The sequence below is a fragment of the Geotrypetes seraphini genome, chromosome 4 (assembly GCF_902459505.1).
Source record: "Geotrypetes seraphini chromosome 4, aGeoSer1.1, whole genome shotgun sequence".
NCBI lineage: Eukaryota > Metazoa > Chordata > Amphibia > Gymnophiona > Dermophiidae > Geotrypetes > Geotrypetes seraphini.
The window spans coordinates 239,755,283-239,776,999 of record NC_047087.1 but is presented as its reverse complement, the minus strand read 5'-3'; the positions used below and the strand labels follow the sequence as shown (position 1 = coordinate 239,776,999).

At 46.8% G+C, this 21,717-nt stretch overlaps 1 protein-coding gene across 3 annotated transcripts in view; it reads right to left on the bottom strand.

Annotated features, from left to right (window-relative positions):
- Positions 1-21,717, bottom strand: part of HERC4 (HECT and RLD domain containing E3 ubiquitin protein ligase 4) — a 230,565-nt gene that overhangs the window by 151,634 nt on the left and 57,214 nt on the right. For all 3 annotated transcript variants that reach the window (XR_004539287.1, XM_033942823.1, XM_033942822.1), the window contains one exon: positions 15,280-15,356. Coding sequence is in view for 2 of the 3 variants with exons in the window: in XM_033942823.1 (XP_033798714.1) it covers positions 15,280-15,356 (77 nt within the window). In the remaining variant the exon portion in view is untranslated. The remainder of the gene's footprint in view (positions 1-15,279; positions 15,357-21,717) is intronic.

Below are 21,717 nucleotides of genomic sequence, written 5' to 3'. Positions count from 1 at the left end.
TAAAATCCTCCCCAAAGTCTGGGGTCGTCTTATACGCCGGGTACTGTTTACATGCCCTTACTTTACATGCCCTAACATCTCCTTCTTTACCTCCTTACGGTGCTTACGGTAAGTCCTCCTGGCCCTGGCGACCCCCCCCCCCCTAGTTGTTCGGGCCAGGAGGGAGCCTAAATCCTCCTGGCCACGGCGACCCCCCTAACCCCACCCCGCACTACATTACGGGCAGGAGGGATCCCAGGCCCTCCTGCCCTCGACGCAAACCCCCCTCCCCCCAACGACCGCCCCCCCCAAGAACCTCCGACCGCCCCCCCAGCCGACCCGCGACCCCCCTGGCCGACCCCCACGACACCCCCACCCCCCTTCCCCGTACCTTTCTGTAGTTGGCCGGACAGACGGGAGCCAAACCCGCCTGTCCGGCAGGCAGCCAACGACGGAATGAGGCCGGATTGGCCCATCCGTCCCAAAGCTCCGCCTACTGGTGGGGCCTAAGGCGCCTGGGCCAATCAGAATAGGCCCGGGAGCCTTAGGTCCCTCCTGGGGGCGGGGCCTGAGGCACATGGTCGGGTTGGGCCCATGTGCCTCAGGCCCCGCCCCTAGGAGGGACCTAAGGCTCCCGGGCCTATTCTGATTGGCCCAGGCGCCTTAGGCCCCACCAGTAGGCGGAGCTTTGGGACAGATGGGCCAATCCGGCCTCATTCCGTCGTTGGCTGCCTGCCGGACAGGCGGGTTTGGCTCCCGTCTGTCCGGCCAACTACAGAAAGGTACGGGGAAGGGGGGTAGGGGTCGGCCAGGGGGGTCGCGGGTCGGCTGGGGGGGCGGTCGGAGGTTCTTGGGGGGGGCGGTCGTTGGGGGGAGGGGGGTTTGCGTCGAGGGCAGGAGGGCCTGGGATCCCTCCTGCCCGTAATGTAGTGCAGGGTGGGGTTAGGGGGTCGCCGTGGCCAGGAGGATTTGGGCTCCCTCCTGGCCCGATATTGTGTGGGGAGTTGGGGAATCGGCGGGGCAAGAGGGCTTGGGCTCCTTTTTGCCCCGATCGTGTCGGGGAGTCGGGGGGGGCAAGAGGGAGCCAGGCGGAGAGAGGGCAGTTAAGCGCAGTGCCTGCGTGGAAGGATGCAGCTCGGGCGACTTCGTTGTGTGAAACGAAGTTCGTTGTACGGATCAAGACATAAAGTTCGTTGTGCGCAGCGTTCGCTGTGCAAGGCGTCCGTTATGCGAGGCACCACTGTATATTCATCAGACTGTGTTAAAAATTTAGGGTAAATGCAACTTCCCAGGAATAATTAGAAGTTCTTGTTATAAGTATTATTATATTTGTATACTTTTAGGTTTGCTGTTATTTGTGTTGTTTTTTTAGATTTGTAAGTTTATTTATTTAAAATTTCAATAAGTTTATTTATGTGTTAACAAATCTTTCTGAGAACAACATAACATATGTTCATATAAATCTGTAATAATGTTGTGAGCCTGTGACACTGACTCCCCTTTTCAAAACCCAACATGCATCTAAAATAAGAGGGAGAAAAAGCCTCAGATTAACGTAGCAGTATGAACCAACAGGTGCAAAATAAACTTAGGGCTGGTCATGGCTTGGCTGCACTTTTCAAGGCAGGATAGTTCCCCTGATGAGCCAAATCTTTTGGTAAAACAAGGTTGCTTGTTGGGAAGTTTTGAAAGACATGACAGTGTTGGAGCTCATTGTCGTCTTTTTCAGCTAAGTCCTTGAACGTGCTTCTGTTTGAATTTGCCCTTTTTCTTAAACCTTTCTTAAATGAATTAAAGTGGAGGCAGCTTTAGTTCATTGCCCCTGCCTTCCAAAAGGCAGAAAAAAATGATCATTCAGCAATGACTATTGTGCAACCTAAACAATTTTTGTGGTTGCCCTTGTTGTGGTTGATTTGCCATCTCCTCAGCAGTGGGAATACCAGTCTACTGCTGGAGACAATGAAAGAAGGCAAGGAGTAAAGTCAAATGCATGATCTCACCTGGGAATACAGGCTAGATATGAGATGAGTTTTTTGCTATGTTAATCTGAGGCTTTTTCTCCCTCTTATTTTGGATGCATGCTGGGTTTTGAAAAGAGGAATCACTCAGTGTCATGGGATCACAACATTATTACAGATTTAAATAAATTATTTATGGAAAAATAAATAGAAAACAAAGAGCAAATAAAATGTTTCTTTACATATTTTTGTTCTTCTGAAATGTATTGGACTGTATCAATCTTTTCTATACAAGATTTATGCTTGATAAAATAACTGAAACTTGATTTTAAAAAATGATACAAAAATGCAGGTTTGCCTTGACTGTAATATGCAGATAGACCTCTGAAAGATCCAAGGAGATCAGCTACTCACCTAGAGGGACCGAGGTAATCACCAAGCATAGTGTCCCCATCCAAAAGAATCTTGAGGCAGGCATTGACCTCTTTCAGGTCAAGGGTAAGAAACCCTTTCTTTGGAACCACAAAATAATCTAGATGAAAAGCATTGATAAAGAAGGCTAAAAGATGCAAAAACTCACAGTAACAACTTTTTCAGGTACACCAGAAGTAGAAAGCCTGTAAGGGAATCCATGGGGCCATTAGATCATCAGGGAGCACAAGGTCAAGAGGCTGAGTGAATTATTTGCTTCGGTTTTTATGGAAGATGTATGAGATATACCTGAACCAGAAATGGTTTTCAAAGGTGACGATGCAGAGGAACTGAAAGAAATCTCAGTGAATCTAGAAGATACTAACAAATCAACAAGTTAAAGAGTGATAAGTCACCTGGTCCAGATGCTATACACTCCAGGGTACTGAAAGAACTCAAACATGAAATTGTTCTGTCAGTAATCTGTAATCTGTCGCTAAAATCATCTGTAGTACTTGAAGACTAGAGGGTGGACAATGTAACGCTGATTTTTTAAAAGGGTTCCAGAGATAGTCTGGGAAGTTAGAGACTTCTAAGCACAACTTCAGTGCAAGGCAAAATAATAGAAATTATTATAAAGAATAAAATTATGGAACATGTAGACAAACATGGTTTAATGGGACACAGTCAGCATGGGTTCAACCAAGTGAAGTCTTGCCTCATCAATTTGCTTCATTTCTTTGAAGGTGTGAATAAACTTGTAGAAAAAGGTAAGCCAGTTGATGTAGTGTATCTAGATTTTCAAAAAGTTTTTCACAAAGTTTCTCATGAGAAACTCCTGAGAAAATTAAGAGACATGGGATGGGAGGCAATGTTTTGTTGTAGATAAGGAATTGTTTACTGGACAGAAATCAGACTTCCTGTTTTTGACCTCAGCCCTTTCTCTCCTCTGCTAATATCTGGTCCTACCCACTCCATGGGACACACTCTAGACATGGTCTTCACTCCAAACACACTAACCCATCTTTTTTAACTTCAGAATATCATCCCCCTCCCATGGACTGACCACTCTTTGATTACTTTCTCCTTAAGCACTTCCTTTGATAAACCAAAAATTTCCACATAGATCTTAGCAAAATCAGTTCCTCTATAATTCATGATTCATTGGAACTTCAACTTGAGAAATTTTCATCACTAACAATCAATGAAAAGATAAACATATGGTATGAATCCATGGAATGCTTACTTTAATGAACAAGACTGCTCCTTTAATATACCACACTTCTTCCTCATTTAAAAAGCATTGGTATTCTTCAGACTTACTACTACTCCACTGACAACTACGCTCTCTAGAAAGGAAATGGAGACATCATCATACTCTTTCATCACCAAATCGCTACAAAGAAAAAGCATGGAAATCAAGTTAACAGAATACTTTAGTCACACATGGCAAGAATAATGTTAGGGGAGTGCAACTAGGGCAACTGCCCCCTGGTCAGAGAGCCCTAAGCTAGCTGGAAGCTAAAGAAGCACAGCCTGGACTTTGTGGTCCCCAGTTATGTCTAATACCAGCTCTAGCAGGATACATATTTCAAATCTGAAATATTCTAATCACAAAATATAAATTAAATTTATTTTTTTTCTTTTTGTTGTCTGGTAATTTTATTCTTCAAATCACATTGGTCCCAGGCTTTAGTTTTAGGTTCCTTCTGTCTTCATCGTGGCATGGCTGGCTCTTGAAGGTAAAATAGGTACAAGAGGAGCTGGGGAGAAGATGCTGAGTCTGACACGGGTGCAATTTTTTTTACCACAGGAGTAAGACTTTTTACCGCTCCCACGGGGTTGTAAAAGGTCTTGTCCCCATTCCTGCGTTAAACCAGTCTCCATGCTCTATTCTAGAAGCTAAAAGGAAATACTATTCCAAAAGGATATCTACAGCCAATAACACATCAGCACTTTGATACTCAAATCTCTAACATCTCAAGCAAATCCTGATTTACCTAATGCTTCCACCCCCACAGCTAAAAATTTGGTGAACCATTTTCAAAACAAAATAGTGTCAGCATGTAATAATTTTTCTTAGTCACAACCATCCCAAGATCCAAGATCCCCAAGCAAACTCATCCATTTGTCATTCAGTCTCCTCTCCACATTCTCACTACCATCACTCACCGAGATTGAGCAGACCTTACAGTCCATGAAAGAATTAGAAAATTCACTTGATACAATTCCCTCTATAATCCTGAAAAGATATTTCACTATATTCGCTCCTTTCATTCAAAATATGATCTTTGACAGTATTTCTACAGGAACTATGCCCAGATTAAGGAATTCAACCAAAACCCAAAGGACAGACTTTATCAACTGAAGAATGCTCAAACTTTAGACCAATAGAAAATCTTCCATTCTTAGCTAAACTTACCAAGAAAATAATATTTAGTCAACTATCTTCCTTCCTAGAAAAAACAAGCGCTTTTTATCCAAACCAAACAGGATTCAGACCCTAATCTAATTAGGTAATCTAATTAGGATTTCTTAATTGCACTTATCCAGTACAGGTTCAAGGCGATTTACAAGATAAGAAGCCCATGCAGAATCATGGGGAAATAGTTAAATCACATTGAAGAAGATGGTTATACTGTTATAAGAGAGGAAAAAGTTATAACATTGTAGAGGAAGGTTACATTGTGCAAGAAAGGAAGCAGTTACAAAAGATTAGGTTCTTACCTGTGCTAATCTTCTTTCTTGTAAATCCGCACTTTATTCTGGGACCAGTGGGCTATTTCCCTTCACCCGCCAGGATCTGTAGGAAGCCTCAAAACTTCAGAAGCTTTTTCCCCCTCCCTTACATACCTTCTCCCTAAGCATGCTCACCAGTCAGTCTGAAAGCAGCCAGGAACATCTGTAGAGGATAAGATAACTCCCTGACAAGTAAGTACAATCCCACTTTATTCCAGGACCAGTGGGATGTAACAAAGCAGTCCCGAAAATTCATGGTGGGACTGATAAGACCACTGCCAACACAGAGGCACCAAAAGCAGCATATTGCTTGGACACCACATCGATCCTGTAAAACTTGGTAAATGTAAACTAAACTAAACCTTAGGTTTGTATACCGCACCATCTCCGCAATCGTAGAGCTCGGCATGGTTTACAGGAGCTGGGATGGAAAGGAACTCCAATGGAGGGTTAAAGGATTAAGTGTAAAGAAGGTTTAGATGGGTGTAAGATACCGGAGAGGGAGGAAGTGTTACATTTTTGAGAATAGCCAAGTTTTCAGATGTTTACGGAAAAGTTGGTGGGAGCTTGAGTTTTGGAGTGGGGCGGTAAGGTTATTCCAGAGCTCAGTGATTCTAAAGGGGAGGGATGTCCCTAGTTTTCTTGCATGGGATATACCTTTTATAGAAGGGAAGGATAGTTTTAATATTTGGAAGGATCTGGTGGAATTAGGAATTAAGGAATTCCAAGATAATGGAATAACGGGAGGAAGGATGCCGTGAAGGATCTTGAAAGTTAGGCAGCACATTTAAAGTGAACCCTGGAGATTACCAGGAGCCAGTGAAGCTTGGACAGGAGTGGTGAGACATGGTCGAATTTACTTTTTGCAAAAATAAGCTTAGCCACAGCATTCTGAATCTGCTGAAGTCTATGGAGGTTTTTCTTAGTTAGGCTTAGGTAGATAGAGTTGCAATAGTCCAATCTGGAGAGGATGATGGATTGTACAAGGATGGCAAAGTGTTTTTGATGAAAGCAGGATCTCACTTTTCTCAGCATATGAAAGCTAAAAAAGCATTTTTTTATCAGGGAGTTGAGATGGTCATTGAAGGATAGTGAAGAGTCCAAGGTGATGCCCAGAACTTTGCTTGAAAACTCAAGCTGTAGTGTGGAGCTGGAGGACAATAAGATGGAGGAGGGTAATTGGTCTAATTTTGGGCCGAGCCAAAGTAGTTTTGTTTTGGACTCGTTCAGTTTCATTTGTACTGTGAGGGCCCAGGATTGGAGGTTCGTTATACATGAGGATATGTTCTCGGAGAGGTTCGAGTCGATCTCGAGGAGGACAAGGATGTATGCAAGGAGGACCAGGCAGCGGCACTGCAAATCTTGTCCAGAGAAACAGCCGATAACTCCACCCAAAAGGAGGAAACCCCTCTGGTTGAAGGAGCCTGGACCTCGAGGGGGGAGGGAGGCCATGCGAATCCACCTGGAAATGGTAGCCATTGAAGTTGGCTTCCCTCTGCGAGCAAGACCTGCCCAGACAAACAGGTGGTCAGAGAGGCGAATCTCAGTGACCTCCAAATACCACAATAAACTTCTGCGCATGCCCATAAACCAGAAGAAGCAAAAGCAGGAAGCTGGACTTCTTGATTCACATGGAAAGTGGAAACCACTTTCGGAGAAAAGGAAGGAACAGTATGCGGCATCACCGTGGAATCCAGAATCCGTAGAAAAGGAATCCTGCAGAAGAGGGCCTGCAGCTCTGAAACCCTGCGGGCTAAAATAACAGCCACCAGGAAGACTGTCTTGAGTATGAGATCCATCAGAGACACCTGCTCTAGAGGCACATACTGAGGGCGAGCAAGAGAGTGAAGAACCAGATTAAAATTCCATGTTGGACAGGGAAGGCACAAGGGAGGCCTGAGCTGCAACACTCCCCACAGAAAACAAACCACATCTGGATTGACTGCCAATGAGCTCCTCAGGGAAGGAGAGCCCATACACAAAAGCCTAGAAATCTGTACCCGGAACGAACTACTGCTAGACCTTTCTTCTGGTCATCATGAAGAAACTCCAGGACCCAAGGAATCAATGGAAAAGAAAGGTTCACCTGCCTCAAGGTGCACCAGGTGTAACACCTCCAAGCCTCGCATAGGCCGCCATAGGACATCCGCTTGCTGTGAAGCAACATGGCGATCACCGTTGAAGAATAGCCCAGGCTAGTCAAGGTCACGCACGCTCAAGAGCCATGCCCTAAGATCAAAGCGGCCCAGAATTTGCATTGCTATCGGACCCTGTGTGAGAAAGCAATAATGACAAGAGAGCCTGAGCCTCCGAACCTGCTGGAGCTAAAGTTGGCATACCACAGCCACCTCTGCTAATTGGGTGTTACCAGAATCACAAGACCCTCATGGGCCGCTATGCACCTCTACAGACACCCATCATGGGCCACGGAGGGAAGCCTTAAAGAAGACCCTCCTGGGTCCCAAAGATCCACTATGCAAACAAATGCTCATCGAGAGAGTGACCACTCTCCAGGGTCAAGCATCTGATGACTGAGAAAGTCTGATTGGACGCTGTCCACTCCTGCCACGTGCGCCGCACACAGTGCCACAAGGCATCTCTCCGCCCACCAAAAGAGCAGCTGAGCCTCCACACTCAGAGGGGCTCTTCGTGCCACGCTGATGATTGACGGAAGCCACCACCGTGGCACTGTCCGAGAACACACGGACAGCTCGATGGAGATGACTCTCAAAGAGAAGGGCCAGCCAAATCGCCCGCAGTTCCAGGCGATTGATCGACTACTCTGAGGGTGCCTACCGGCCCTGAACAAGGACAGACATGCACACAGTTCCCCACCCTTTGAGACTCGCATCTGTTGACAAGATCACCCAGTCCAAGAACCAGAGTGGAAGACCCTGGGACAATGAGAGAAGACACAACCACCACTCTAGACTGTTGTCGTCCAGGGCAGGGGTGTAACGGGTCCTGTTGTGAATTCTAGAGTAAAAGCAGGGTATCCTGCAGCTGACGTAGGCGGGCTCTAGCCCAAGGAACCACATTGATCAATGCCACCAAGGTCCCCAGAACCTGGAGATACTGCCAAGCTGTCAGGACTGGAGTGGCCAGAAGGTCACTGATAACCTGTTGTAGCTTCTCCTGATGGGACATGGGCAGAGACACTTTGTTCTGACTCGTGTGAAACCGAACTCCCAGGTACTCTAAATCCTGGGTGGGCTCAAGGTGACTTTCTGAAGTTGATCATCCAACCCTGAAATTGCAGCAACTGTATCACCTGATGGACAGCCTGATACCCCTTGGACACAGAAGGCACTCTGATCAACCAGTCGTCCAGATACGGGTGAACCAGGACACCCATGGAGCACAGATGTGGCTTCATTTTGGTGAAGGTCCAGGGTGCCATCGCCAACGGGCAGTACCATAAACTGTAAATGTCGCCACAGAATATGGAATCCCAAGTACTTCTGGCGGTCCGGGAAAATGGGAATATGGAGATCTGCCTCTGTAAAATCCAGGGAGGCTAAAAACTCCCCCGGCGCCACCAATGCAATCACTGAGTGCACCATCTCCATGTGGAATCGAGGGACTTTCAGGGCTGCATTGACAGTCTTGAGGTCTCTAAATGTTGGATTCTTTCTTTGGAACAATGAAGTATATCGAATATCTCCCAGAGTCCGAGTCTTGCTCTGGCATAGGTTCTATGGCCGCAATATCCAAAAGTCTGTGGACTTTAGCCTGCATCCAAACCACCTGCTCGGGGTGGCTGGCAGGGGAATCCAGAAAATAATTGGTCAGAGGACAGAGAAACTCCAACTTGTAAACATCTGAGAACCTCCAGAAACCAGCGGTCAGAGGTGATGGTCTCCCATTCCACCAGAAAGGCCGACAACCGCCCCCAATGCATGAAGGGGAGACAATGGCCTGGCATCAAAACTGTTTCTTGGCAGCAGCCACCGATCGACTTGCCGCGGACTGCTGATGGCAAGACCCATCAAAATGCAGTCTGGCAGATGAGGTTGACCTGTGGAAGGGCCCGAGTACATGTGAGGACGTCGAAAGGGACGAGAATTAGAATGCCCAGAAGGGTGGGACCTGCTCCCAGGCAATGCCTTGGGGTTACGATCCTGAACACTGGCCATAAGGTTACCCAGACCCTGACTGAACAGGAACTGACCCTTGAAGGGCAACCAGCTCAATTTAGCCTTAAAAGAGGAATCACTAGACCATTGCCAAATCAAGAGCATCCTGCGAGACGAAACAGAATAGGCACCAAGCTTGGAAAAAACATTCAAGATGTCGTACAGGGCATCAGCCATGTAATTTACTCTGGACATGAGAAAATCCAAATCCTGACGCACACAGTGTCAGGATCATGGCGCAGCTTGGAGTGGCATGCCTGAGCCATGAAAGAGGAGGCCGTCGCTGCTTTAACCCCAGCCAAATCAAACAGATGCTTAAGGATAAAATCCATGTGTCGGTCGTGGACACCCTTCAGCCCCCCCCCCAATCACTAGGGAGAGATGTGCGCTTGGTAAATCCACCCTTCGGAGAAGTAAAGCACTCATTAAAGCCATCTGCCATAGGATAAAGCCACGCCATGGCTTGAGCACATTTCAAGGGACTCTTAGAAGTCTCCCAGAAATCCGTAAGAATCCAGACAACATCAGGATGATCAGGAAGAGGTAGATTGTGGCCTCTGGTCACTTATAAGGGAACATTCAGCAGAAATCAGCTGGTCTGTCTGTAACTTCAATTCCTACAGAGAATCAGAGATTAAATCCACAAGATATGTGGGTTTGAAGAATCTGTGTACAGTGGGGTCCTCCCCCTGGAGATCCACTAGATTCGCCATGTCCATGGCCGCCGAAGAGCAATGGAAAGACTGACTGGCACAATTGCAGGCACAGTCAACTTACTCCCGGTACACTTGCAGGAAGACAAGAAGAAAGACCCTGGTCCCTTGGAACAGGGGTCCCTGTGACTAGCACAAGCACCAGTGGAAGGGAAACAGGCCGGGAGTTTTTAACTAAGTATGCCTGATAAAGCATGTGCACAAATTCCAGGAGAAAACCATCCACTCAGATTTGAAATGTGTGAAAGATTTATGAGGTTTTTCGCTAGAACTGTGCTTAAGGTTCACTGAAACACAGCCAATGTACTCCCCAGGGCCCCCTGACATCAATTTTGCATGAGTCGGGGCATAAGGCGCATGAAGAACCTCCCTCGAGATCAAAGGCACTGCATTCAAGCAAATCTTGCCCCCTCATGATCCGCAGCACACATGGAACACGGCTGTGCAACCGATAGCCATCTGTCACAAATGAGGCATGAATCCATCCCCATCCTGCCCTGGGGAGGTCATCTATGTGGCTTTCTTTCTAAAATGAAGCTGGCAACTATGAAAAATAACTTTAAAATCAAATCTGGAAAAATCCAAAATGGCCACCGAGACCCTGTTTTGACTAAAAAATAACCCAGAAAAACCAGAGATTTTAGGAATTTAGGGGTGGAGGGTATAGGACATGCAGGGGAAACACCTAAAACCCCCTTTTTAAAGACCCCCAAAAATCACTGATTCAAGCTGTTAGCTTGCTCTCACAGAACCATGTGCTCAAAGGAAAAATAAACATTTTACTCACTGTGCTGAATGAGAGAAACAGCATGTAGCTAAACACAGCTTGCAGGGAGTTCCTTTGCCTCAGTGAACTGGAAATCTGGATTTCAAGTCTTCTGACTGCCCCACTGGCCTGATCACCATGGCCAGAGACTTCCACCACCCTTGGACATGCCGCACAAACATCTGGTGGAGGGACGCAGTCTGGCTCTGATCTTAGTCGTGCCTCCATGGAACCATCTTAGCCTGTGCTACACCCACTAGCGGACAAACCTGGGATGAGCTAGCTCCCAAGGGAAAGGTCCCAGAGCCCCGATCTAATGTGCAGTCTGTCCAGAGGGCTTACTGCTGAACAGGGAAGCAGACACTCTCTAATAGTCTGCGATTTCCTGTAGTCAAGGATGAACCCGAAGAGAACCTCCAAAGCATGAGGGCTAAACTGTGAACAAAAATACAGAAAAATAAAACACAAGAAGAAAAGATGAGCTCCTACAACCGAGCTCCTACAGCCTAGCTTGTAGGAAGAAAAGATTGGTGAGAATGTTCAGGGAGACTGTATGTAAGGGAGGGAGGAAAAAGCCTCTGATGTTTTGAGGCTTCCTACAGACCCTGGCGGGTAGAGGGAAATAACCCACTGGTCCTAGAATAAAGTGGGATTCTACAAGAACATTACATTGTGGAGAATGGTTACATTGTCAAGAAGAGAGCACAGAGTCATTGATCGGAAAGGAATTTTCAATCTTTTCTTAAAAGTGAGGTAGATCAGTTCTGTTCTTATGGATGTTGAAAGGGTGTTCCAGGTTCTTGTAGCGACGTATGTAAAAAGGGTGTTGAATATTTGCTTGTATTTCACTCCCTTGGATGAAGGGATGATCAGCTGATGAGTGTTGCTTATCCTGGATGTGGTGAAGAGGGATGTGGAGAATAGGTGGGTTATTTGCTCTGGCAAGTTGACATTTAGTGCATGATATACAATGCAGGGAAATTTAAACAAGATTCAGGCATTTAAAGGCAGCCAGTGAAGTATGCGGTAGTATGTAGAGATGTGGTCATATTTTTTTAAGCCAAATATTAGCCTGATTGCAGTGTTCTGCATCAATTGGAATTTGAAAATTTGGGAGGAGGTTATGCCCGTGTAGAGAGAAGTGCAATAATCGAGTTGTGTAAGGACTGGTATTTGAACCAGAATTGCAAAGTGGTTGCTACAGAAGTAAGGTTTGATCAGTCTCGGTTACTTTAAGCTACAGAAAGTTTTATTTTCCAGAGGTTAGATATTTGGGGTGCTTAGGAAAGTGTGGCATCAAGCAGGATTCCAAGCACCTTGGAAGACTTCTCAACATTTTGTGTCGCACCAGAGGGCAGGGTTGGGTCCATGAGTGCTGACTGTGTGGTATTATGGAACCAAAGAAGCTTGGTTTTGGTGGTGTTTAGGAGTAGATTATTTTCAATGCTTTTTGAAATTTTTTTTTTGAGGGCTTCCTAGCATTGGCATAATGTCTGTATAGGATAGTAGACATTCACCATCGGTGAAGGTGAGGTTGTCCAGGATGCTCATAAAGATGTTGAAGAGCACTGGTGAAAGTGGGGACCCTCGAGGTACTCCACAGACTGCTTTCCAGCTTTGGAAGAAGGTGCTATCTTTCCAAACACAGTATTCTCTGTTTGTCAGGAACTCATTGAACCAATTGAAGACAGTTCCAGTCAGACCTAGGTCATTGAGTTTGTTAAGTATGAGCTTATGATTGACAGAGTCAAACACAGCTGATATGTCAAACTGTAGGAGGATTGATTGGTGCCCCTCTTGAGCATCGGTTTGATTTTGGTGGTTAGTGTGAGTAGTAGTAATTCTGTGCTATGTTGGGGCCTGAAACTATACTAAGAGGGATGTAGACAGGAGAATTTGTCTAGATAGGCTGTGAGTTTCGTACAAACCATTATTCCAAGAAGTTTGGTGAGTAGAGGTATTCTAGCTATGGGTCTGAAGTTGGAGGGGGAGGATAGATCAGCTCCTTGACTTCTCCCAGGCAGAGGTATCAACCAGTGGAAACCTCTGGGCACTGACTGATCCTCTAAGCAAATACTGAGAAAGTGTGGGGGGGGGGGGGGGTGTGGCAGGAGCAGGTCCCTAGGAAGGAGGTGGAGTTGAAAACATGATTGACAGTTTTCTGCAAGCAACTTGTTAGTTCAGATACAAGACCCTACTGTCCAGGACCACTAGTCACATTGTACTAGAATGTTCAGTTATGGATTAGGAATTGATGATCAGACAGAAAACAAAGGGTAGGGATAAATGTCCTTTCTTCTCAATGGAGAACCGCAGGGATCTGTTATGGGACTGGTGCTATTTAACTTATTTATAAATGATCTGGAAATTGGAATGACGAGTAAGCTGATTAAATTTGCAGATGACACTAAACTGTTCAAAGTTACATGCAGATTATGAAAAATTGCAGGAAGATGTTAGGAAATTGGAAGACTGGGTGTCCAAATGGCATATGAGATTTAATGCTGACAAATGCAAAGTGATGCATATTGGCAAGAATAACCCAAATCATAGTTACCAGATGCTAAAGTCCACTTTGGGGGTCAGCACCCAAGAGAAAGATCTCGGTGTCATTGTAGACAATACACTGAAACCTTCTGCCCAATGTGCAGCAGCAGCCAAAAAAGCAAACAAGATGCTAGGAATTATTAGAAAAGGGATGGTAAATAAGTCTAAGAATGTTATAATGCCTCTGTATCACTCCATGATACGACCTCACCTTGAGTATTGCACTCAATTCTGGTCACCTTATCTCAAAAAAGATATAGAGGAACTAGTAAAAGGTTAAAAGAAGAGAGATCAAGATGATAAAGGGGATGGAATTCCTCTTGTATGAGGAAAGACTAAAGAGGTTAAGGCTCATCAGTGAAATATGATTGAAGTCTACAAAATTCTAAGTGATGTAAAACAGGTACAAGTGGATCAAGTTTTTACTCCATCAAAAATTACAAAGACTAGAGGACACTCGATGAAGATGCAGGGAGATATTTTTAAAATTAATAGGAGGAAATATTTTTTTCACTCAAAGAATGGTTAAGTTCTGGATCACATTGCCAGAGGATGCGGTAAGAGCGGTTAACATAGCTGATTTTAAATAAGATTTGGACAAATTCCTGGAGGAAAAGTCCATAGGCTGCTATCGAGACAGACATGGGGGAAGCCACTACTTGCCCTGGATTGGTAGCACAGAATGTTGCTACTACTGTATTTTGGGTTTTGCCAGGTATTTGCGACCTGGATTTGCCACCGTGAAGATAGGATACTGGGCTACATGGGCCATTGATCTGACTCAGTAAGGCTATTCTTATGCTCTTATGTAAGGGGGAGGAAATGTGCCTGGTGCCTGTTCAGAAGAGCAATTGCTAGGCATGGCTCATCCCCTCTATTCCCCCTGTCAAAAATTTCTTCTGCCACTGCTGCTTTCCCTGCTGGCTCAGTTGATGGTGGTAGGGGAATCCTCGATCAGCCAAGCTGGTAGGTCTCCTCAAAGCTACCTGTGTTCTGGATTGGCTACTGTTGGAAAAAGGATACTGGGTTTGATGGACCTTTGGTCTGTCCCAGTATGGCAACGTTTATGATCTTATGTTCTTCATCAGCTTTTCCAGGTCTTCTCCCAAAGAGCATGTGGCCCTTGAAGGTGAAAAGTTCAAGAACTTCTCGGAAGACACATTTGACCTCCAGTGACACAGCATTAGCCACCTCCAGGAGCTGCTGAGTCTCATGGGTGATGGCTTGTGGATTATAGCTCCGCAGCACCAAGTCTACCAGGTCAGGTCCAGTCTGTGAACCAAATCCTGGGAGAAAGACCGTTAAGCTTTACCCATTGGAACAGCCTTAGCCTGTACAGCTGGGAGCTAGGCCAGAGACCAAATGCACCAGTCTGCATAACCTACAATCCTTCTGGTGATAGAGAAAATACTGGAGTTTTCCATAGAACACCAACCCTTACATCAGTGATGTCACTGGGAAAAGACAGTTTCTCTACCACCATCTGCTGGTAGAAAGGGAATTCAACCCAATCATCAGACACTAATATCCCCTTTTATCAAACCATGGTAGAGCTTTTTAGAGGTAAATGCTCTGATGCTCATAGGACTTGAATGAGCATCAGAGCATTTACCACACTGGTCTGCGGTTAATAGCTCTACAGTGGTTTGATAAAAGGGGCCTTAAGGAAATTAATTTTGGAGATCTAATGCTTTTCCAGTTATGGTTCTGCAACTATTGAATAACCTGCTGATATTACTTGCTGAGCTGAGGCAAGAATATCTTGATTTTTAGGGGAAAAATAAAATCCCTGATTTTCCCTATCTAGATACTGAATCTAAGAATATGGGTAAATAAATTCTCTCTGCACCATGGGATGAAGGAAGAATGGATCAATTGCAGTTTTTATTTTTTATTATTTTAGTTTTATGATTACATATTTTTAGTTTTATGTGATTAAAACAAGTTATGTACATCACTGACTAACAGAGCAGATGAGATGGTATAGTACATAAATGTTTTTATAAATAAATTGGCTGTTGTATTCTTACCTTTTGAAAGTGCAAAAGAATGGTGGCTACCACAGGCAACTTGGATTATCTGAATATCTGATAAACCTCTAATATTCCTGAAGAAAATTTAAAAGAAAAATGTATTAGAATTTTTAAAATTAAGAGTTAAGTCTAAATCCTATCAGGTCAGTATTCAAACACTATGATCACCAGTTTTGGTTTTATTTTGTTTTAACACTGGCTGCAGCATTTAAATATTTTATATATATTTATTTAGCACTGTTATCCAGATAGCCAGTAGTTCTTAATATATTTGTTTGTTTATTTATCTCCCATCCAGGGCGAGTTACACACTTACATATATAACATAACATAACATAATAACAGATTTCTATACCCCATAACCCTTAGTTCAATGCGATTTACAAAAGATTATGCTATGAGTGAATACAGAGATAATGCAATACGCAAGAATTAGCTAGCTACAAATTTAGAAAAAAGAAAAAAGTTTTCAAAAGTTTTCTGTTAATGTTTATAAGATATTGATCTGGTCAGTAATGGGCGGAATTCTCTATCGAATTGAGCTGCTTGATAGGAAAGACAGTGCCCATGATATTTCTTACTTTTACAGCCCTTAACAGAAGGGAACATAAATAGGGCATGGGATTGTCTACTGTTCCCATGAATCATAGTAACAAATCTATCAACAAGGTAAAGCGGAGCGACACCAAAAGCGACTTTATAGTATAAACATCTCAACTTAAAGATCACCCGGGCCTCAACTGGGAGGCAGTGTAGTTCACGGTAATAGGGGGTTACATGATCATACTTCTTCAGTCCATAAATCATTCTAACTGCTGTATTTTGGATGGTCAGCTTAGCCAAGTTTTTCTTTGTACTTGTCAGATATATAATACTAGTCTTTTAGCCCGTTACATTAACGGGTGCTAGAATATATGTCTGTCTGTCTTTCTTTCTGTGTCTCTCCCTCCCGCTGTCTTTCTTTCTGTCTGTTTCTCTCCCTGGCCCCCTTTGTCTATCTGTCTTTCTGTCTCTCTCCCTGCCCCTGTGTCTTTCTTCCTTTCTTTCTGTCTGTCTCTCTCCCTCCCACTGTCTGTCTTTCTTTCTATCTGTCTCTCTCCCTGCCCCCTATGCATCAGCAGCATTTCTTCCCCCCCCCCCCACTTCCCTGTGCAGCAGCCACAGCAGCATTCCTTCCCCCTCCATTTCCCTGTGCAGCAGCATTTCCCCCTCACCCCACTTCCCTGTGCAGCAGCAGAATTTCCCTCTCCCCCACTTCCCTGTGCCACCTCCCCTTCCCTTCCCTGTGCCACCTCCCCTTCCCTTCCCGTGGTCTAGCCTGCAGGATTAGTTTGAGCCTCGATGCGGCGGCTTCTCTCACGATCACCGCCTCTGTCGGAAGCCTTCTCTGACGCAGGTGTGGCTCGTGAGAGGAGCTGCCGCAGCTGCTTTTAACTTAAAAATAAACTTTGGTCGGTAGGGCCGTATTTACTGGATGGAGGACTGCGCGAGGTTGAGAGCAGGGAGGCCAGCCACAGCTAAGCACGCATGCGCACTCCTGCCAGCCAGGGACCTACGGATCACGCAGGTAAGAGTGCGCATGTGCGCTTAGCATTTTATTATAGTAGATTGCAGTAGTCCAGAATGCTAAGTAATAGTGTTTGAACTAAAAGTGTAAAGGCAGTAGCATCAAAATAAGCTCTGATAGCGCGGAGTTTCCATAGAGTATAATAACTCTTCTGGACCACAGTATCTATTTGATTTTTCATAGTTAAGAATCTAATCAAAAAATATAAAATTATGTATAACATACAAGTCGCATCAGTGACAGACATCACTATAACGATAAAACAGTCCAGACCATAGAATACATCAGTGACCCGCACCCTGCACTCAACAGTCTCCACTCCTGCTCAATTAACCAATCTCAGACCCTGTATTTCATCTAACAGAACAGGTGTCTTGAGTAATTTCTTAAAATTCTGTATATTCTGCTGTTGATGAATATATCATATTTTTCAGACCATAAGATACACTTTTTCCACCCCCAAAAAAGGGGGTGCGCATCTTATGGATCGAATACACTGCATCATCACAGAGCGGCGCGGGACCAGGCAGGAAGTGCAAAGGTCACGCTCCTGCATTGTGCATCACTCTTCTAAGACAAAGGCAGCGGTCGAGGAGACCACGCTGGACCACCGCCACTAAAAAAGGTACCGGGAAGGCTGCAGGCAGCTTCAGGCTTTGGGCGGCTTCTGGCTTTGGCCAGCTTTGGGTTTTTCCTCCTCTACAGGTAGGTGTGTCTTTTGGTCCAAAAAATATGGTACCTTTGTCAAGAGTGCACACTCTTGTTCTAGAAGAAAAAAAAAATGACAACATTTTTGGTTGCCCATCCCTAGCATTAGGATAGCCATGGAACTATTCTCTGTGTCTTTCCAAATACTGTAATTGCCAACATTCTATTTGCTTTTCTGACTGTCACCACATACCAAATTTCAATCTTCAGTGGACTTTCCAAAATGGCTTAAAGAGCTTCTCCTAAGTGCTAATTCTTACAATGGAACCCAATATTCTGTATACAGCATAGACAACTTAAAAGCTATATCTACATGTAAAGTGCATGAAAAGCACAGTTACTTACCGTAACAGGTGTTATCCAGGGACAGCAGGCAGATATTCTCACATGTGGGTGATGTCATCCACGGAGCCCCGATGCGGACAGCTTTTCAAGCAAACTTGATTGAAGATTTCAAGTTTGCTAGTGCTGCACCACGCATGTGTGTGCCTTCCTGATCCACTAGAAGGCGCATACCCTCCTCATGGTCTTCAGTTCAGATAGCTAGCAAAGAAGCCAACCTCGGGGAGGCGGGTGGGTTGTGAGAATATCTGCCTGCTGTCCCTGGATAACACCTGTTACGGTAAGTAACTGTGCTTTATCCCAGGACAAGCAGGCAGCATATTCTCACATGTGGGTGACCTCCAAGCTAACCAAAAAGGGATGGAGGGAAGTTGGCAATTCAAGAAAACATTACGCAAAACCGACTGGCCAAACCGGCCGTCGCTCCTGGACAGAGTATCCAGGCAGTAGTGGGAGGTGAAAGTATGAACCGAAGACCAAGTGGCAGCCTTGCAAATCTCCTCGATAGGCGTCGACCTGAGGAAAGCTACAGAAGCCGCCATCGCTCGGACTTATGTCCCGTGACTCGACCATGCAGCGCGAGACCAGCCTGAGCGTAGCAAAAGGAAATACAAGCAGCCAACCAGTTGGACAAGGTGCGCTTGGAAACTGGGCGTCCTAACCGATTAGGGTCAAGGGACAAAAACAATTGAGGAACCGTCTGAGGAGACTGAGGGCGTTGAAGATAAAAAGCCAACGCCCTCTTACAGTCAAGTGTGTAAAGCGCCACCTCGCCAGGAGGCGAGTGGGGCTTCGGAAAAAAGACCAGAAGAACAATGGAATGATTGAGAGGAAAGTCCGACACCACCTTGGACAAGAACTGGGGTTGAGTACGCAGGACCACCGTGTCATGATGAAATACAGGAAAAGACGGGTCCGCAACCAGAGCTTGCAGCTCACTGACTCTGCGAGCAGACGTGAGAGCAACCAGGAATACCACCTGCCAGGTGAAGTAATTCAAAAGAGCTTTATCAATGGAATCAAATGGAGGTATCACCAATTGAGCCAGGACCACACAAAGATCCCAACCCACCGGGGGGGGGGGGCTTTGAGTGGAGGATGTACATTGAAGAGATCCCTCATAAAGCGGGAAACCGTCGAATGGACGGAGAGCAGCGTCCCATCAAGCGGCCGATGAAAGGCAGCAAATGCACAGAGGTGGGCTCAAATAGATGTCGATTTGAGACCAGACCGAGACAAGTGAAACAGATAATCCAGCACTGAAGGCAAGGAGGCAGAGAGCGGATCCATGCGGTGCTCAGCACACCACGCAGCAAATGAGGACCATTTCTGGGAATAGCATTGCCGAGTGGAGATCTTTCGAGAGGCCTCGAGAACACTCCCACCGACTTGAGAGAAACAGAAGGAGGGAGGCACGTTGCGAGGAACTAAGCTGATAAGTGTAGAGACTGCAGATTGGAATGCAACAGAAACCTCAACACTGAGACAGCAGAGAAGGGAACATAGGTAGAAGCAGAGGCTCCCTGACATGCTGGAGGAGCAGGGAGAACCACAGCTGCCAGGGCCACAGAGGAGCCATCAAGATCATGGTGGCGCAGACCGACAGGAGGTGTATCAAAGACCTGAGAATCAGAGTAAAGGGAGGGAACGCATAGAGGAACCTGCCCATCCAATCGAGAAGGAAAGCATCCACCTCGATGCGAACCTGGGAGAACATCCTCGAGCAATATCGTGAGTGAGGGGCAAAGCGAACAGAACTACCTGTGGGGTTCCCCACCGAAAACCACATGCTGCAGAGTCTGAGAATGGAGCGACCATTCATGCGGCCGAAAAGGGCGACTCAACGTGTCCACCAGACAATGCTGCTCGCCCCAGAAATACACCGCCCAAAGAAAGAAGTAGTGGTGTAACTCCCCCTCCAATGACGAAGGGCCTCCCTGCAAAGTAACAGGGAACCTGTACACCCTAGCTTGGTCACAGAATACATCGCCACCGGGATGTCGGGACGCACCAGGACCCCGCAATCCAGCAACCAATAACGAAAATCCACCACGGCATTGTAAATGGCCCGGAGCTGCTGCAGATTGATGCGGCTGCGACAGTCCGCACCCGACTAAAGACCCCGAGTCCGAAGGCCGTCAAGGTGCGCCCCTAAGCCTAAGCCGAGGAGTTCATCGGCAGAACCCTCTGATGTGGGGATATGAAGAGGTGGCCCACCAACGAAACAAGCGTATCAAGGAGGGAGGCACCACAAAAGTGCTGGGAAGCGGGATCCCGATCCTGCCATCACTGAGATGCTCGGGTCCAGCGGGGAACACGAAGATGAAACCAGGCGAACATCGGGACATGAACCGTGGAGACCCATGATCCCAAAGGATCAGCATCAGCTCGGCCGAGGCCGAAGACCGCTGAGACACCAGCTGACTCAGGCGCAGACAGGCGGCCTGCCGAGGCAGAAAAGACTGGAGGCGGACCGAGGACAGAGGGGCCATCTTCCGGTATAAACAAACAAGGCCCTCCCCCTGAGGCCGAGACAAGAAGGAGCGCAGACAAACTGGGTCCAGGTCCGCCCCGACGGACTCCCGAGACTGGGGCGGACAGAGTCTGAACCGCTCCCAACTAGTGCAGGTCACGAAGGGCCAGGACCCGACGCAGATGGGAGGATGGGAACGCCCAACCGACAGAGGTGAGGCTATACTCCCAGTGCGTAGACACGGAGACACTCCTCCCGAAGGGAGGGGAGGAATCCCCAGAAGGAGAGCAGCCCGGAGGCTATGCGAGAATAGTCAAAAAGACGGCCAGGAGACGCCGAAGCCGGCGGCTGGACCATAACCCGGCGCTGCTGCAGCTATTGCGGCTGCTGCGAAGGAGGCCGAGATAACACAAGAAAGGTATCCGGAGGGCCCCTCCGGAGGAGTCCAAACTACCAAGGCAGAAGGGATTCAGCTGAAGGCGTCCCGATAGGCGAAGGACCGGTCGCGTTCTGAGAGGCGGTTAGTGGCCTCCGCAAGAGAGGCCTCAAGAAACGCAGTACTCACGCAAGTAAAAGTGGCGAGACGATCCTGGAGGTTCGGATCCTCAGCCACACTCTGCGCCAAGCGAGATGACGCGTGGCGGGAGCAATAGAGCCAGAGCAGGGAGAGAGTCTCCTCCAGGAAACCAAACTCCGTACTACAAGATTCCGTCACGGCTGCCCGGAATGAACCGAAGAGAAAACGGGGACCCTCTCGAACAGGAGCCGGAGACGCCGAGGCACAGAGCCCCAGAAGACGTCGAGGCACGAAGCCCCCGTCGAAAACGGGGCGCAAACCCGCAGTCGACGCCGAGGCCCAAAGCCTCAGCCGATGCTGAGGTATAAAGCCCCCAGCGACGTTGCGGCACCAAGCCACAGTCGACTTCGAGGCACAAGGCCACAGTCAACCAAAGGGCACAAAGCCCCAAGCGACGTCAAGTCACAAAGCTCCAGTCAACGACGAGGCACAGAGCTCCAGCTGACGATGAGGCCCCCAGCCTCAGTCGACGTCAAAGCACAAGCATCAGGCGACGCGGAGCACACGGTCTCAGCCTACGTCGAAGGTACAAAGCATCCGTCGACGTTGAGACACCCAGCCCCAGTCGACGTCGAGGCAGAAAATCGAAGCACAAAGCCTCAGACAACATCAAGGCACAAAGCCCCAGCCGACCTCAGACGACGTCGAGGCACAAAGCCTCAGTCGACGTCGAGGCACAAAGCCTCAGTCGACGTCGAGGCACAAAGCCTCAGTCGACGTCGAGGCACAAAGCCTCAGTCGACGTCGAGGCACAAAGCCTCAGTCGAC